The following is a 19,417-nucleotide window of genomic DNA, read 5'->3' on the forward strand; positions in this document are numbered from 1 at the left end:
TAGTGGCTGGGTGAAAAGGGTTAGGGTTAGAAAGGTGATTGGGTGAAGGAGGAGGTGTGGTGGTGAAGATAAGGGATTTTGCAGGTATAAGAGAGTGTGGGGGCAAAGAATCTGAAGATGGTTCTATTGTTGTTGATGATGGTGAAGCCCTTTTTCCGGGTTGAGAATTTGAAGAAGCAGAGAAAGAGAAAAGCAAAAAACACGGAAGAAAAACGAGAGAAAGAGAAAGAGGAAGGAGTTGGCAGAGTTGACGGATTATGACGGCGGCGACGAGCTCAGAAAATAGAAGGAGAGAGAGAGGATGGGTTAGTGGTGGTGGTGGCAATGGTGGAAAAAAGATGAGAACATTGAGAGATAGAGAGAGGAGAGGGGGGGAGGGGAGGAGATGATAGTGGTAGTGGTGGAGATAAAGATAATTTAGGAATTTTATTTAATTTTTTAGGGTTTAGATAATTTTACTTGTAAAAATCATTTTTTATGGATACAAATGATAATTCTTTTTTTTATAGGTAGATATGTCAGCGAATTTAACTTTCGTGGATACAAATGGTAATTTACTCTAAAATCTAATAATATCTTCATCTATTTATATCAACCATACATTAGAAAATTACCACACATGGATAGTCATTTCGATCTCTCCTTGAAGTTTGTTGTTCCCTAGACCTGTTAAAGCAAGAAACGTATACTTAAACTTAAATGTGATGATAGAATTAAAAGCTGTATAATTGTAATTCATGCAATGCTACAACATTACCTGGTGGTTATTTATTTGCTTGGCTTGGATTTATATTTTCACCTAAACTCATCTCTTTTGGCGGCAGTACTTCTGTGTCCGGCGGCGGCATCAACGCCGGTCCCAGCGTCAACTAATTCATGCTGCATTGAGGATTCATGATTTGGTTTCCCAACAATACATTATGAAGATACCAGGTCCAACTGCAATGGAAGACCTATTATGAATTATTGCTTGTGGTTGTTGCATCCCTAATGTTCTTCTACTATGACTAAAAGCAGAAAAATTAGCATAATAATTTTGCATATTAGACTGAGATGGTGGCTACTAGTATTATCTGATGATGGCACCATGTTCAGCTCTTGATAATCAAAACAATGTATTCACAAATTGTGCTTATCTAGTATATGATATTGTTGCCTTTTTAGTTCTCCTTAATTTTAATTTGGATTATATATATACTTTCCAATTATAGTAGGGTTTTGATTTAATTAACTTAGTTATCATGCTATGTTATTATATATCTAGGCTTTCAATATCCAAACAATTTGATTCTCACAAGCATGTGGTCTCTTGAACTTTTCCATACATTTTATCACCTTGAGAAACTGGAATTAACGAAATTGCGTTCTATATAGAGATATGCATCTTTCCAGTAGTGCAACTTAAAGTTTTAAAGATTGCTTGGTGTTCTAATTTGGAGAATGCATCGATTAATGCTCCGAGTTTGATTACTTTTACTTATCAAGATTCTAAATTTTATGTGGCATTGGCAAATATGTCCTTCGCTAGTATTAATCTTACTTGTTTCGAATTTAATGTGGTGGTTGACAATTTAAAAATAATACTCTATTTTATAACAGTTATGTTGCACATACAAGTTTTTTTGGTTTACAAGTTCTACAAATTGGGTCAAACCCAACAAAAACTACTCTCACCCAACTCAAGTGTGTTAAACACGTGCGATACTCAACCGTTTCCAAAGTGCGCTACTCACCATTATGAACGACTCTTCTTCTTCTTCGATCAAAACTGCAACCGTCGAGATTCAAGGCACGTTCAAAAACTTTGAAAAAACTTTTAACTCCTCGCCAACATTCGACGAAATCAACAAGCAAACATCAAAATCTCCATAAAAAAACACCAAAAAGAAAGAAAAAACATTATTCAAGGTACTGTTTCGGTAATCTTTTAAAATTTTCAAATTTTTCTTTCTGATTTCGAAGAGGAAGCATTATATCATCGTATTTCTCTTTTATTGAGTAGATTCATTATATATTCTTGGTTTAAAGTAGATATTAAAGTTCTGGTGAAACTGCTCAAGTCGGTTATACTGTTTTACGTACTTTTAGTGAATGGTTAACATATTTTTTCATCTGTTTTTGTGCATGTTTGGAAGTTTGGAAGTGAGTTTGTATACATATAAATTTTGTACTGTATTTCAAGTGAACTCATATTTGGGTGTATATGGCAAATTTTTTGGTGTTTATCATCGAATTCAAATTGACTGATTCTTATAGTGAAAGTTTGAACTTAAATATCATTTTGAACTCATCATATAATGTTATGTAATTAAAAAAAAATACAGGTGTATGTGTCTGGTATATATATCAAGAGCATTCAAGTGTAACTAGTGCTGTTGTACTTGTGCTTGAGCTTGTAGTGTCATTGTATGCATGTTTCGTTGACTTGAATATCATTTTGAACTCATATAATGTCATGTAATAAAAAAATAATAAATATATATAGGATTGGATTTGAGTGTATGAAGCTGGTATTTGGGTGTATGGAACTGGTATTTGGGTGTATCTGGCAGTTATTTGGGTGTATGTTGCTGGTATTTGGGTGTATGTGACTAGTATTTGAGTGGATGTGACTGTTATTTGGTTGGTATTTTTATCTATTGATAATATTTTTTATTCCTTACAATAAAAATGACAAGCAAGAGCCAAGGTGAAAAAAAAATACAATGTAAGCACATATATATATTTTAGAACAAATCAATTTTTTCTAGTATAAATATAGGTTATTTAAAGGACTCTCATTTTACTTTGTTTATAGCAAACCAAGAATTTGAGATGTTCCACGCGATTATTGAATGAAAAATTTTAAAAAAATGAGCAAGGCAAAGAAGGCCATCGTTCGCAAATTAGGATTTGGTGGTCTGATGCACATCCTGCCGGTGAATGTGCCACACAAACTGTTGAAGAAGTTGGCTAATTCCTTTAATTTGGACAAAAAACAAATTGAACACAAAGCACGGTTCGTTAAAAATTAAACCCAAAAAAATAGGAGCTGTCCTTGGCCTCAATGCATCAGGTAATTAATTATAGAAAACCTTTATACTTGCATTTTGTACTATCTTATTCTGATCTCATGTAATAAAAAAATAAATTTAGATATATATGGCTGGTAATTGGGTGTATTTCAAGTGTAATTTGTTTTTTTTAGGAGACCTATTTCTTGATAAAGTGAGGTTTAAGGAACTTTCTTAGGAGAACAAAGATTTTTAGAAGGTTCAAGGGGAAAACATTAAAGAATTTGACCGATCAGATAATGGATATCGGTGTTGACAATGATCAAGATCGCCTAATGTTCAGGAGGATTTTCGTCCTCTATATTCAAATGGCATTCTTATTACCAACTATGATAAACAAAGTATCTCCTGTCCACCTGGCTCTAATTTTTCGAATGGACAACATAACGGAGTGCAACTGGGGCAGCCATGTCCTCAATTTCATCATCAAAGGCATAACCAATTATCGCTTGAAAAAGAAAAAAATCAATTGATGGCTGCCTCTATGCCTTGATGATAGTTTATTTTCATCTAACAAAATACATAGACAAGAAAGGAGAAGCAATCCTTGGACTGCCCTGGGTTAGCCATTGGAAAAGGGAGCTACTGGTTGCGAGGATCAGAGCAGAAATTGATGGTCATATGATAACTGAACAGAACATCTTCTCTAATTTGGGTGTATTTTAGTTATGTAGATGGTGTAAACTAACGTTTCGACTATTTCAGGGCATCGTCAAGAGAGTGGAAGTGAAAAAGAAATTGAAGAAAATGAAAGAGAAAGAAAAGAAAAGAAAGAAAGAAAAAAAAGAAAAAGACAAAAAAGAAGAAGGTAAGTTCATCAGAAAGTAATTCATCGAAGAATGAATTTGTTTTTTCCTCTGAGTCTGAGTCTGAACAAAACTCAAAGGAAGCAACAAAAAGAAGGAAACAACCCTCCAGGACAACTAAAAAGTAAGTAATATTTTTGGGTGTATTTTGTCATTTTTAGGGTATTTTTTTCTAACGATTGCTTGCTCTCCAAAATGGTATCCAGAAAAAGAAAACAGATTGTGGAGGATTCCACTTTAGAAAGTGAAAGTGAATCCGATGATGAGTAAGATTTTGAAATTTTGATTGCATTTCTTTTTTTTCTATTTATTATCAAAATTTGATGTATTAATAGAGTGTTTCTCAATTAATTTCAGAAGTAAAGAATCGTCACCAATCATTAAACAAAAATCAAAGAAAAAAATTCAAACTTCACCCAAAAAGTATGCACTAGTTTTGGAAGTATTTTATCATTAGTTTTATTGTATTTGTCTGATTCATACTTTTTTTATTTTCAGGATGCAATCCAAAAAAAGAAAGCACATTGTTGAGGATTCGTCTTCTGAAGAACAAATTAAATCTTATGATGTGTAAGATACGTTGTAAAGCTATCTAACCCTTTATCATCAAAATATTATTTGTTAACATATTCTTTTGCATGTACTGTCAGAACTGATGTAAGAACTAAAGAAATAAAAGAATTCTTCAGAGAATCAAAAAAGAAGAAAACCAATAAAAAGGATGCTGCACAGGGGTATGTTGAATTTGGGTGTATGTTGTCTATTTTAAGGTGTTTTTTGTTGCTGATAATTTTTTTTGCTTTCCCAGGATAAAGAAAACTGGGGTCCCATCGACGGAAGGTTACTATGACTCATCCGAAATGTAGGATCCTTTATTTGATAGAATTTTGAGATCTTGATTTAATTAAATAATATTTTTACTGAATGATGTTTATTCTATGCTTAGAATGTCAGAGGTGAAATTAGGAAGTAAGAATGATCCTTTGTTTCAAGCACAAACAGATCAAAGCAGCGTAAATAAACACATGGATAGCATGTAATTTCTGTTTCTAATACCAGTTGTTTAATTCTTTTGTTACCATCTTCTTCTAATTCTGTATATATTGTTTTTAGAAAAAAAGTCTTTTAATGTTTTATTCAAGAAAAAAAAAAGGCAGGAAAAAAAAAAGAAAAATCTGCAACTACGTAAGTTCTAAAAAAACAGAGGCTGTGTTTCTTTTTAATGCTTCAGGTGTATTTTGATATTATTTTGGTGGATTTCAAACTGGGTCTGAAAGAAGAATCGGTCAGTGACGCAGCTCAACATAAGATGATCATGGTTCGGATGGAGACACATTCAAAATTTGAACCGCTTGATATGTGAGTTTTATAACTAAATTTCAACCTTTCAATCATCTATTTAAGGGAGTTTTTTAACTTTTTATTTTTGTTTTGTTTAGAGTTTCGGTTCAAGTATACATGCCTCCATCGCAAACAATAGCAGCAAGCCTTGTGCAAATTGAACCATCCCCCCAAAGTCCCCGAACAAGAAAATTAGCGAAGAAACAATTAAGGGGTGAGGAATAATATTCGTGTGTATTTGGTTATTATTTGGGTGTATTGTTTTCTTATTTGGGTGTAGCTCATCTGAATTGAGGTAAAATTGGTTTTTTATAATTTAAATCCTTTTTTCTAACCCTGCAGCATTCCGCAACCCCAGCAACCTGCTGAAAGCACACCCACAGTGCTAGTAGCTCCTTCGAAAATGTAAGTTCTACACAATATAACCCTCTTTCGATATCATTCGTCTATTCTTATTCTTATAGTATCTTATATGTCAACACGCAGTAATCCGTCCTGTGAAGCCACTGCTGCATTGATGATGATCGTCAATATAACATCCTATGTACCAAAACAATTTCCGGCGCCATCATTCACCTCGACTTCACTGATTCGAGTCAGGAAGAAATGCTGACTCAAAAGGGGCGACCAGGATCTGAGAAGGGAAAAAGTCTTGAGACACCAATACTAATTAAAGAATTATAGGAGCTGGTAGAGCAAATTGCAAACATTGGGGTTAAGGCAGCATTGAATTTTTCAGAGGCTAAAAGTCCCCCACTCAAAAAGTAGCCTGCCGACCAAATTTTTGAAAAGTTTGAAACTCCTGCAAGGAGGAAGGAATTGTCGGCCGACATGAAAGAAAAGTGCTACCTTTGGGCCACACATGTAAAGACATACGGGGATGGAGGTACTAATGAGTATGAGTCAGTGTGCATCCTTGATAAACCACTATTTCATGGTTCATCTTGTGCTCAATTGAGTGGTTTTTATCAACTCTTTACCCATTTATTCATACTAATCGCATGTTTTACGTTTTCCTTCCGGAATTTATGCTATGATTGAAAACATGTTTCTTTGGACTTATATTTGCTAATATTAATCATCTCTTATTACCATTAGATGCCTTGATATGTGTGTTAAGTGATTTCAGAGATTACAGGGCATGAATGGCTTAGAGGATGGAAAGGAAACATGCAAAAATGGAAGGAAAGCTTGAAACGGAGTTCTTGAAGAAACTGGTAGCGACGCGATCGCATGGGCGACGCGGCCGCGTGTCAGTGCGAAGATCTGTGCGATGCGAACGAGTGATTGACGCGATCGCGCGCCTTGAGAGAAACGCATATGACGCGGACGCATGACTGACGCGGCCGCGTGACATGGAAAACTCCAGATGACACGACCGCGTGACCCATGCGGACGCGTGATAGAGGCCACGCACCAGAAATTGCAGAAAATGATCCCAGCGTTTTTTGAAGCCCTTTTCAGCCCAAATCTAAGTCCAGAAGGCACAGATCAGAGGTTATGAAGTGGGGGAATGCATCCGAAAAAGGGGGGAGCCAATTAGTTACTTTTGATAGTCGAGATGTAGTTTTAGTGAGAGAGGTTCTCTCCTCTCTCTTAGGGATTAGAATTTAGAAATTAGGATTTTTAGAAATTAGGATTTATTTCAACTCTTCATATTAGGTTCAATATTCCTTTATTTTGATTTCTCTTCTACTTTGAGATATTTTAATGCTTTTATTTGTGTTTGATTTATGTTGTCCAATTGGCTTATGAATACTTTCCATGTTAGGATTATACATTATTGAGATGTTTTCAGATTTATGATTTTAATTCAGCTTTTTACATTCTTGGCTTGGGTTAAGAAATCAGTAACTCTTGAGTTATCAACTCAACTTGATCGATAACCACTATCTTTGCCAATTAGCTTGAACTTCTATAATCCCAATCTTTTTCTAGGAATTAACTAGGATTTGAAGATCAATCTAATTAGCCACTTGACCTTCCTTTGCACCAACAGAGGTTAATTAAGTGGAATTAAGATTTAATTTTCATCATCATTGATAACGATAACTAGGATAGGACTTCTAATTTTTCATACCTTGCCAAGAGTTTATTTTACAGTCATTTATTTATTTTACTTGTCATTTATCATATTTGCTCATCGTTCTTAAAACCCCCAATTTACAAAACTCATAACCAATAATAAGAACATACATCCCTGCAATTCCTTGAGAAGACGACCCGAGGTTTAAATACTTCGGTTATCAATTTATTTAGGGGTTTGTTACTTGTGACAACCAAAACATTTGTACGAAGGGATTTTCTGTTAGTTTAGAATCTATACTCACAACGCGACTATATTTTTATAAAATTTTTTACTAGCAAAAATCCCGACGTCAAAATGGTGCCGTTGCCGGGAAATTCCAAACGTGTGCCTTATTATTGGTTATTGTAAATACTTTAAAAAAAATTTCAGATTTTTATTTTAATTTTTTTTATCTTATCTTATCTTATCTTATCTTATTTTTCAAAATTCAAATCTTTTTTCAAAAATTATATCTTTTTCAAAATCTTATCTTATCCTTTTTCAAAAATCATATTTTTTTTTAAGATATTCTCTTTTTGTTAATTTTTGTTTTTATTTTTCTCTCACTACTATGAATTCTCACCCCTCTCGCTTTGAGTTTAGTTCTAATTTTGTTGAAAGGAATGGAAGTTATAGCAGGACTATGCATCAAGGTCTAAGCAATCAAAGATGTGTGGAGCTAAAAGGATCTGATCACCCCTTTAGGCAACAACACCCTCCTAGATATCATGGACAGAGACCATTCTACAATGCATACCAAGCTGATAGATATGGTGAACCCCTTGTAGCTACCAACAAGCCCCACCCCATGCTCAGAGACCATCCTTTCAACACAACCTTCACCCATCATACTCACAAGCTTCTTCTCAGCATTCACCACCATATGATCCTTATCCACCCCAACGCCAATCCAATTACTCCCAAGAATCACCACTCCCCCATACACCACGTCCATATCCATCAAAGCAAGAATCGCAGGTTTGCCTCAAAGAATTAGTAAACCAATTTAATGCAACCCTTCATCAACTGGAACAAGCAATAATTCAATTATCTTTCAGACGTTCAGACACTCAACAGACTCCCATGGCTTCACGTGGAGAATCTAATGAAGAATGTGTTGTGAAGAAGACACGAGAAGCTCCAGTGGACAGCATAGAGCATAACTTCGTCCTGGAACAAGTAGAGGATGCTGTCATTGTAGAAGAGAAAGAGTTGGTTGAAGATTTAGGAGATGCTGAACCTCCATGGGAACACAGAGTCATAAAAGACTCCGTCGAGGATGCTACAATTGACGCTGAGGAGGATTTTGCACCGCCTCCGGTGCAAATATCTTATGAAGAACTGGATAGAATAACCCAAGACGCAGGTTTCCTTGATGATGATGATCACGAGTCCTATTCTCTTAGTGACGAACTTGCATCCGCAAGTGAATTCTTTGAGACAGAAGAATCTTCCCCGAGTGAATATGAAGATGATGCTGAGGTAGATTTTTCTCAACCTCCAATATATGACTTGAGCGATGATGAGGGAGAAATCGAAGACTTTGATCAAGATATGGTTGAAGTGGAAGAAATTTGCAAAGAAATGGAAGAATTCACAGAAGATTATAAGGGGGTAGAACTTAGAGAACCACTGGAAACACCTGTCCCAAGGCCATTACCGACCAACACAAACTTCAAGTGGGTTAAATCCTTGCCTTTTATCTTCAATCTTCCACTTGAATATGGTTTGTTTGAAACAGATGGCCAGCTTAGAGCTCTCTGTGGCTTTAAGAGTAAGAGGGAAATGGCTCGTACTCAGAGCTGGTGCACAAGGTTCAATAAGGTTCCACACTTCAACTCGAAGTGCAAGGATTGGTGTCAAGCTCAATCGAATGGATCTCGAAAGACGTTTGGTCACCTTGGTGAGAATATAACTTCTGAACCGCCCAAATAGAAGCATATAGATCCAAACAAAGGCGGATTTAAAAGCAAAATTTGGGATCCTGGAAAATATTCTGATATTTGTCACTCTGGGAGCCTGGAAATCTGTTTAAAGCTACTTAGAAGCTTTACGTGCCTAGTTTGGGACCCCGGAGGATATTGGTATTCCAAGCACTGGTGGAGATTTCTGGACGAATTCAAGCATAAGCCACCATAACAGGAGCTCATCAAATGTCCAACTTAAGGACTTTAACTAAAAGTGCTAGGTGGGAGACAACCCACCATGGTATGATCGTTCCTTTTATTTTACTCTGTTTTTGAATTTTGTTTGAACCTGAATTTCTGCATCACATTCATTGCATTTTGCATTCTGCATGCTGCATCAAAAAAAAATTCGCACGCGACGTGACAGCATCGCCGACGCGTCCGCGTCACAGGTGCGATGGGAAGAAAACAAGGTTGAACAGAGAGTTATGCGAGAGCGTGGCTGGAGGCGTGCCTTTGGCACAAATTGCCCCACGCGACCGCGTCGTTGACGCATCCGCGTCAATTGCGAAAAATTGCCTCCCACTCGTCCGCGTCACCCATGCGAACGCGTGTATTTGTAAAATCGAAGTAAAGGGTGCATGGCAGAGAGTTATGATGGAGCGGGGCTGGAATGATGCTAGCAGCACAAGCCCCACCACGCGAACGCGTCACCCACGCGTCCGCGTCATATTGGAAATAAGGCCATTCACGAGATCGCGTCACCCATGCGACTGCGACACCCTAAAAATTGGCAAAAAGAGTTTCGAATAGAGAGTTGCGTGACCGCAAGGCTGCCCTCGCGCCAATCGCACAAATCAGGCCACGCGATCGCGTGATCCACGCGTCCGCATCACATGACCTTATCGCGCACCACGCGACCGCGTCACTCACGCGTCTGCGTCACAAGTGGCGTACTGCTTATCCAGATCAGCCAAATATCTTATATTTTCTTTCCCAAATCTAAATCTTTTCTTTCCCTTCTTTTTCTTTTTCTTTATTTTTCTTTTAATTGGTGTTGAAAATTTATTTGGATCATTATTTTGCTCATGGATTGTTTAAGGACTTGTTTAACAATTATTTATTATTTTTCTATAGGGTTACTTGCATGTTCAAATTAATATTTTCTATACCTTATTTAACATGCATGCTATGTGTTTGTGAAAACGCCCATATGACATTTTGCACTACTTCTTTTTTAGATTTCTTTTAAATCTACTACTCTAAATGCCTGCTTTTCACAAAACCCTTCTTATATTTTATTAATCAAATATAATTGTTATTACAAGCATATTTTTAGTTTGAAAGACTTGGAAATCTAAATGGGACATTGAATGCTTGATCTATGCTACTCATGCCCTTGCCGGCATGCCAATAAACACCTTGCATTTATTTGTCATTACATGCACTTGTTATATTTCCATTGATGACTTTTCACATGTAGTCATGACCATTGTTAACATCATTCTTCTTTACTATGCTTTAATTACCACCATTCTCATTCTCCTCCTTGCTCTAACCCTTAGCTTTAAAAGTTACTTTCTTTTTCTCTTTTCAGGATGGCCACCAGGAAGGGTAAAAAGAAAGACTCCACAACGAGCACCGGCTGAGGAACCACAACCCACGCCCACCTGCACATCATTGCATGCACCGAGGACGGTGGAATCTTTAAGTGTGGGGAGGTCGATACTGATCTCCATGGGTTAGTTATTTTCTGACTCAACACCAATGTTTAAACTTCTCCATGGTTAGTTCTTGCATTTGCATGTTTGATTGCATTATAGTTTGATTTTGTGCATATTTTACCACTTGGTTGAAGTAATATTTTCTTTTTCAAGAAACCTTTTATAGTATTTCACTAAGTTGAATAAAACTTTTTGAAAAACTTGTTTGAAGAAATCTTATTTTGGAACATGGTTTAAAGCTCGAACACACAAAACCAGTGAGATTTTGAGCCTATTTGATTGGTTACATTTTATCAACCAATATTTTATTTTTGGTATGTGTTGTTCTCTCTGAAATTGTGATCTTTGTCTTGCTTGATTCTATATTTCCATTGTTTAATGTATGCATACACTTATATGATTGAGGCCTTATTTCACTAAGCTTACATACCCATATGGCATTACCCTTTCATTATCCTTTGCAAACCAATTTGAGCCTAATTTACCCATTTGTTCTTTACTTTAGCTCATCACTAACTCTAAGTGAAAAACAATAATGTCCTTAATTTGAATCCTTGATTAGCTTAGACTAGTGAAAGTGCTCATGAATTAAGTGTGGGAAAAGTGGGTTTGGAAACGTTTGGTTTGGGAATTGAGTATGTTAGACTTTTTGTGAAAATGTGAAAAATGTTAAGAACATGTTTATGCATTCAATACCTTAATCATATGCATTGAAAAAAAAAGAAAAGAAAAATTAAAAAAAGTAAAAAAGAAAAGAAAAAGAGCAAATAAAAAAAGGGGGACAAAATGCCCCAAAGTAAGTGTTGGCATCAATGCATATGTACTAAACTCAATTTTAGGATGCATGAATATGTAGAAAACACAGTTAATGGGAAGTTAGATTTTGTATTTTAATTAAATGGATTGTCTTAAGTTAGATGAAAAGTTTATGTTAATTAAGGATTCAGATTTTTAGTCCACTTGGCCAAATACAATCCTACCTTAACCCTAACCCCATTACAACCCTTAAAAGACCTCTTGATTTGTGTATTGGTGCATTAAATTTTTGTTGATTGTTAGATGAAGAGCAAGCTATAGAAATCAAGATTAGTAGAGAATTGAGAGAATTGACCCTAGACACTTGAGAGTTAGAATGATATACACTACCAGTAAGGGTTCAGTGCTTGATTCTATGTTCCCTGCTTTCATTAGCTATCTTCTTACAAGTTTACTTTCTTTTTATTGTATAATTTGAATTAGTGGAATTCGATTCATATTTGTCTTGGAGAACTTATTTACTTTTAACCAAGTAGGTAGAAACATTTTGCATGTAGCTGCATTCACATAGATAGGTTGCATTGCATACTCTCTATCATTCCTCTTCACTCCTTTATAGCTTCTCTTGAGCTTAGCATGAGGACATGCTAATGTTTAAGTGTGGGGAGGTTGATAAACCACTATTTCATGGTTCATCTTGTGCTCAATTGAGTGGTTTTTATCAACTCTTTACCCATTTATTCATACTAATCGCATGTTTTATGTTTTCCTTCCGGAATTTGTGCTATGATTGAAAACATGTTTCTTTGGACTTATATTTGCTAATATTAATCATCTCTTATTACCATTAGATGCCTTGATATGTGTGTTAAGTGATTTCAGAGATTACAGGGCATGAATGGCTTAGAGGATGGAAAGGAAACATGCAAAAATGGAAGGAAAGCTTGAAACGGAGTTCTTGAAGAAACTGGTAGCGACGCGATCGCATGGGCGACGCGGCCGCGTGTCAGTGCGAAGATCTGTGCGATGCGAACGAGTGATTGACGCGATCGCGCGCCTTGAGAGAAACGCATATGACGCGGACGCATGACTGACGCGGCCGTGTGACATGGAAAACTCCAGATGACGCGACCGCGTGACAGAGGCCACGCACCAGAAATTGCAGAAAACGATCCCAGCATTTTCTGAAGCCCTTTTCGGCCCAAATCTAAGTCCAGAAGGCACAGATCAGAGGTTATGAAGTGGGGGAATGCATCCGAAAAAGGGGGGAGCCAATTAGTTACTTTTGATAGTTGAGATGTAGTTTTAGTGAGAGAGGTTCTCTCCTCTCTCTTAGGGATTAGAATTTAGAAATTAGGATTTTTAGAAATTAGGATTTATTTCAACTCTTCATATCAGGTTCAATATTCCTTTATTTTGATTTCTCTTCTACTTTGAGATATTTTAATGCTTTTATTTGTGTTTGATTTATGTTGTCCAATTGGTTTATGAATACTTTCCATGTTAGGATTATACATTATTGAGATGTTTTCAGATTTATGATTTTAATTCAGCTTTTTACATTCTTGTCTTGGGTTAAGAAATCAGTAACTCTTGAGTTATCAACTCAACTTGATCGATAACCGCTATCTTTGCCAATTAGCTTGAACTTCTATAATCCCAATCTTTTTCTAGGAATTAACTAGGATTTGAAGATCAATCTAATTAGCCACTTGACCTTCCTTTGCACCAGCAGAGGTTAATTAAGTGGAATTAAGATTCAATTTTCATCATCATTGATAAGGATAACTAGGATAGGACTTCTAATTTCTCCTACTTTGCCAAGAGTTTATTTTACAGTCATTTATTTATTTTACTTGTCATTTATCATATTTGCTCATCGTTCTTAAAACCCCCAATTTACAAAACTCATAACCAATAATAAGAACATACCTCCCTGTAATTTCTTGAGAAGACGACCCGAGGTTTAAATACTTCGGTTATCAATTTATTTAGGGGTTTGTTACTTGTGACAACCAAAACGTTTGTACGAAGGGATTTTCTATTGGTTTAGAATCTATACTCACAACGCGACTATATTTTTATAAAATTCTTTACTAGCAAAAATCCCGACGTCAATCCTCAATGCCCAACAACCATTGTAATGTCAAAAATTCACTTCACGTCTCTAAAAGCTAGTTCATATATCAAAATTGAGGTAATATTAGAATAAGATTAATAATTTTATTATGAGATCTGACTGCAATGTTGATTGATGTAATTAATTTAGGTTTTTTATTTTTTTAGATTGTCACTACTATGTGTCTGATTTTGAATAGACAAAATATTAGAAGATTTGAAGAAAAAATTTACTATCTCCCCCTACTATTGTGGTAAGGTGTATTGAATTCAATTTTGGGTGTATTTGTGTAATATATACTTTGGGTGTATTAAATATTTCTTTTGGTGTTTCACAAATGCTACAGAATATAGCTATTGGGAATCATGAGAGCGGCGATTTCTTACAGCCAAAAACAAAAAAGCCGTTTAAGATTAAAGACTACAAAATGTTCATACGTTTTTTGGACCTGAAAAAATTGACATCCCATCCATATGTAAGTTTTCGTTTCTAAAACTTCTTATCACAATTCTTTGGTTATGTGCCAATTAAATCAAAACACTGTTCAATATAGCCATAATTCATATATTTGCACCAGTTTGCTACACGGAGCATTGGTGGATATGGGTGACTGATGTTAGAAAGAAAAAATTTTGTATCCTTGACCCGTATCACAAGCGTGTCCCTCCAAACCCAAAATGAAGCTTAATAAATTTGTTATAAGTTGATTTTGTTGTTTATATTTTAGGATTTGGGTGTAGTTTTGTTCAAAATAAGGTGTAGTATGGGATCCTTTGGGTGTAACCAGGTATTAAATTTATTCTTTTTTATATTTTGCTTTATCTTTTGTTTTTAGGGGTATGTGATTTTTTCAGAAGAATGAGGGTATATGCCGGGGGCACCTCTCAAGAAATATGATCGTGAAATTGAACTGCCATACATCAATATTTTAGGTAAAAAAATAGAGTATAAATTTTTTTCTCTGAAAATTGTATTTTTTCTTGCTGTCCTATTTTAATTTGCTAATTTATTTTTGATTTTCAGCTATGATTGTGCTATTTATGTAATGAAATTGCTTGAAATAATCGAGTCTCAAAACATTAAAAAGGAAAAATATAACTGGGACAATTGGATACAGGTAATTATGTTTAAAACTATATAACTCTCTATTACTTTACTAAATTAATGGAGTTCATTAAAAAAATATTTTTTTAAACTGTAGGCGGAGGTGGACCACTTTAGAGTTGAATATGCTTCGCGGATTTTGTTTCATGAGATGAATCGAGACAGAGATACAGCCATTAGGGAAAGCGAAACAATAAGATTGTCCAAGCCTTCTGCAGTGTTGTTAAGTCTATATTGTCAAATAAATTCAGATGATATTGACAGTAATTAGTTTGAATGTTGTGTAGTCTTGGAATAGTTTGAACAGTTTTTGTAAAGTTTGTGAATATTTAATCTAATCTTATTATAAATTGTTTTTGCATAAATAAACTATTTGTGCTGTATTCAAAAGTTGTCAATTACAGATTGAAAAAAAATCAAGGAAAACAACACCAAACGTGCTAATACGCCAAATTACTTTAATAATAATATACCCAAATATAATCGGTATACTCCTAATTGAGTCTTCACATATTTCCATGGAAAAACCAACCAAGAGTAATGGAAATTCAGAAATTTGAATTGTTAACCTCTTTAGGATTTGATTGTATATGTATTGTAAATTTAAAACAAACAAATATAAACAAGACACTAATTACCAACACAAACAGTAGCATCTGAAAAATATAAAAAAACGAAAATATCAAAAACAAGAGAATGCAAAAATACACCCAAAAAAATTTGATCGTTACACCAAAATACTGTCATTATACACCCAAAAACCTATCCCCTACTGTTGGATCTCTGAACTGATAATTCATAACATGTCCATGATATTGGCTGGAATTTGGTTGCACCACTGATCCGCCATAAAAACTGTTCAACTGAAAAAAAATAAACTCACGCACATATTAGCAAAACTATTAACAAAAAAAAACTCAATTACCTCCTATTTAAAGAATATCACTTTTATCTTGCTTAGAGCTTTCATTTTCTTTTTCTTTAAGCCATTTGCAATCTGTTTGTCCAACTTTGAACCTAGTCTATTTTTGGGACGTCCTTTTGTTCTCACCGTTGGAGGGTTTTGAAGCTCGTTAACGGATTCCAAGTTAGCATCTTCGTGAGATAACGAACATATCCCCTTCCTTTTGGCTTTCAGCTCTTACATTTCAACCACGACGTTATCATAGGTGCGGTGCAGAATGACGGTGAGCTCCTCGGATTCTGATGCAAATTTGTATATATTTTGCAAATGAAACACCAATTCGTCAAACCTCTTGCTTTTTGGCTCCAACAGTGGCTTGTCGTTGCCGCTCTTCATATGTGTGTGTGTCTCCTCTTTACATTCTTGCTCCATCGTTCCAATATGTATCTCGGTGACACTCTATTTACTCGTTCAAAGCTTAACATGCTGAGGGAGTGACGATAAAATATCCCTCTTAACTTGAATAGTAAGCACTGACATTTCACTTGGGATGCTACCGAGTTATATGTAACCGCAAACTTGTTGAATGTTGAGTTGGAAACTTGTTCTACAACTTCATATATCGAATAGCCTAGAGTAGAGTTTGTTGATCCTGTGATGCGATTCACCTTACCTCTGAATTGTGCTTTGACTTTCCTGAACTTCTGGTGAATGTACACCTGTTGAAACTGAGCTTCTATTGAGGATTTTGTTACACACGGTATGATGGTGTGAAAATCTGCAGCATCCAATTCTCTCTATGTTTGCTCCCTGCTTCCGAGGCAATTATCGTATTGTTTGACGAATTGGATAAGTGAGATATTCCGTGTAATGAACTTGTTAAAAAACACATGCATGCTCTCACTCTTTTGTGTGCTTCTCATCCCGGTCCAAAAGTGGTGATCGAGATAAATTGGAATCCATATATGACAGCCTTCGTAAAGCTCTACAAAAAATACCTAAATCAGACTATAATACACCAAAAAATATGCAATTTACACCTTTGCTACAGATTTTAAAAGATATTACCTGAAAGCCACTTGTTGTCCACAAGACCATACTTCGTTATAAAATCATTCCAATTCCTATCAAATGATTTTTTGGTATGAGAGTTCCAAACAACACGGCTCATTTCTTGTTCAATTTTTAGGTGTCTCTAGTAGCTGTTTAATTTGCTTGAAATTTTCTTCATGATGTTCCAAATACACTAACAGTAAATTATTGTGGGCATACAAGCCTCGATAGCCCTTTGCATTGATGCACATTGATCAGTGAGAATCCCTTTTGGAGCATTTCGTCCCATGCAACGAAGCCAACATTCAAATAACCATTTGAATGATTGAATATCTTCGTTTTTCATCAAAGCGCATCCCAAAAGTGTTGACTGACCATGGTGATTCATCTTGATAAAAGAACCAAAAACTAGATTATACCTGAAATAGATTACGACAAAGCAGAATTAAAATCGTTAAATACACCCAAATAATAACTGTCTATACCCAAAAACATCCAATATACACCTCTGCATCAGATTTATAAAACAACATTAATTCAACATCATAAACCAGAACAACATATTACCTGTTTGTATTGTAGGTGGTGTCAAATAAAAAAACACCTTCAAAATACTCACAGGCAGCCCTGCTCCTTGCGTCCGCCCAAAAAGCAAGCTTAATCAACTGATCCTCCTCGAGTTCGAGCTCGAAAAAAAAATTCTGATTCTTCTCTTTCATTCTTAATAAGTATTTTCTGAATTCTTTTGCACTATCTAGTTTCAAAACATTCCGCACTTCTCTCGTAGTGTAATTTCTCACGTCTTTTTTTTATAAAATTTAACTCGCGGTGACCCCTTGGCTACTACCACAAATGATCGGTAAGTTTTGCTTGGTCTAATACCGACCTTCTCGTTATTCTCTATTGTACGACTCACGAACATACTTAGTTTCCTGTGCTGTTTAAGCATCTCTGCTTGATTTGCACAACAAAGATATGAATGATGCAACACAACCTTGGAAATGATCCAAACATCGATGTCCTTCAATATGTGTATATAAATTCTTGCGGGACAATTTAATCCTGCTGAGGGGTTTGTCTTCTCCGTCAGAGATATTTATGATTTCCATTTTCTCTCTCTGCTACATGTAATCAATTAATTCTTAATTTCGTTTCTTTTCTTATTTGTGCTCCGAACTCTTGTAGAAAAACATGCAGCTTTCGAATAATCCTTATAGAATTTTGCAATATCTTCAAGAGTGTTAAAAGTCATCCCAACTTTGAGAATAAATTGTTCATCAATATAATAGAGGGGCTATATAATATACCAAAAAAAGTCCAAAATACACCATATTAAAACAGGCATAAACTATAGAATGCAAATACAACTATAAAACCATTATCAAAAATAACAAAAATCATATTAATGAATCATCGTCAAACAGAAACTAAAATAATTCAACTAAAAGAATAAGATAATTCACCCTCAATTAGATGAAAAGTCATAAATTATAAATACACCTAAACCTTCTTAAGGTACACCCAAATATTCATGATTTACACCCGAAAGTCTGATATAAAATGCAGAAAATTCATCAGAACTAGTACGTTACATTTAATTCAAACAACAAACAATGAATAGCAAATTTTACAAGCAAGGTTCACAACATTATTCGGCTCAACAATCATAAACTACTAACAAAAATATTAACTGGAATTAAACCACATCTCAGAAACTTCATTGGAATCAAATTCAAAATTTATTTCGCTCTGGTTCAGCTGACAATCTGAAGTTAAATCATCCATTATCTTGAAAACGATTTCAGAGCTTGATTTCAGAAACTATGAAAATTGAGAAAAAGGAAGAAAGAGAATACAGAGAAAAACGCACGAAAGAGATCGAAGAGAAAAGGCAAGAAAACGCAGAAGAAATTTGAAAAAGGAAATGAAATCCTTTCGAAAATGGAAGTTATATATTCTTGTGCGTTGATTGAAAAATCTGTTAAGAAGCACGTGGACTAGACGTGCCAGTAGAGGTGCATTTTAGGTATAAATGAGTATATGGATTTGTAAGACGTGTATAACAAAAACATTTTTATGTGGAGATTAATTCTTTATACTATTAGTATTTAGAATTTAAGATTTAGAATTTAGAATTAGTCAAATATTAATAAAAAAATATATTTTATTAGTAATATAACTTAGTTTATTTCTTATTGTTAAATATAAAAATGCTATTTTAAGTTTGATTAATTCTATTAAGGGTGCATATGGGTCGGGTGAAATCGGGTTCACCATGACCCGAATCCGACCCTAAATAATGATCGGGTCTACTTTTAAGACCCTTACCCGATCCTAGACCCGGTAAAATCATACTACTCTCGGGCCACACTAAAACCAGGTATTTACTGGGAGAAATCCGAGTCTTGATAAATGTTATGTCAAAAAATTATGATGCACTCATTTATAAAAAAGAAAAAATACTTGTTGCAGAAAAGTTGATAATCATACTTGAACTTGAATTTGTTCATAAATTCTAATTTCATGCCTTTTTTGATTTATTTCCTAATTCAACAAATGTGATTAAAAATAAAACAATAATC

At 35.0% G+C, this 19,417-nt stretch overlaps 2 protein-coding genes across 2 annotated transcripts in view; both read left to right on the forward strand.

Moving 5' to 3' along the window:
- Positions 1–1,164, forward strand: part of LOC107464171 (putative FBD-associated F-box protein At3g50710) — a 17,887-nt gene extending 16,723 nt beyond the window's left edge. The window contains exon 5 of the mRNA XM_052253828.1: positions 825–1,164. Coding sequence (XP_052109788.1) covers positions 825–873 — 49 coding nt within the window. The 3' untranslated portion in view covers positions 874–1,164. The remainder of the gene's footprint in view (positions 1–824) is intronic.
- The window catches only part of LOC107464172 (putative F-box/LRR-repeat protein At3g59160), a 121,048-nt gene that overhangs the window by 16,868 nt on the left and 84,763 nt on the right, over positions 1–19,417 (forward strand). The window lies entirely within an intron of this gene.

Source organism: Arachis duranensis, chromosome 9, assembly GCF_000817695.3.
Source record: "Arachis duranensis cultivar V14167 chromosome 9, aradu.V14167.gnm2.J7QH, whole genome shotgun sequence".
Taxonomy (NCBI): domain Eukaryota; kingdom Viridiplantae; phylum Streptophyta; class Magnoliopsida; order Fabales; family Fabaceae; genus Arachis; species Arachis duranensis.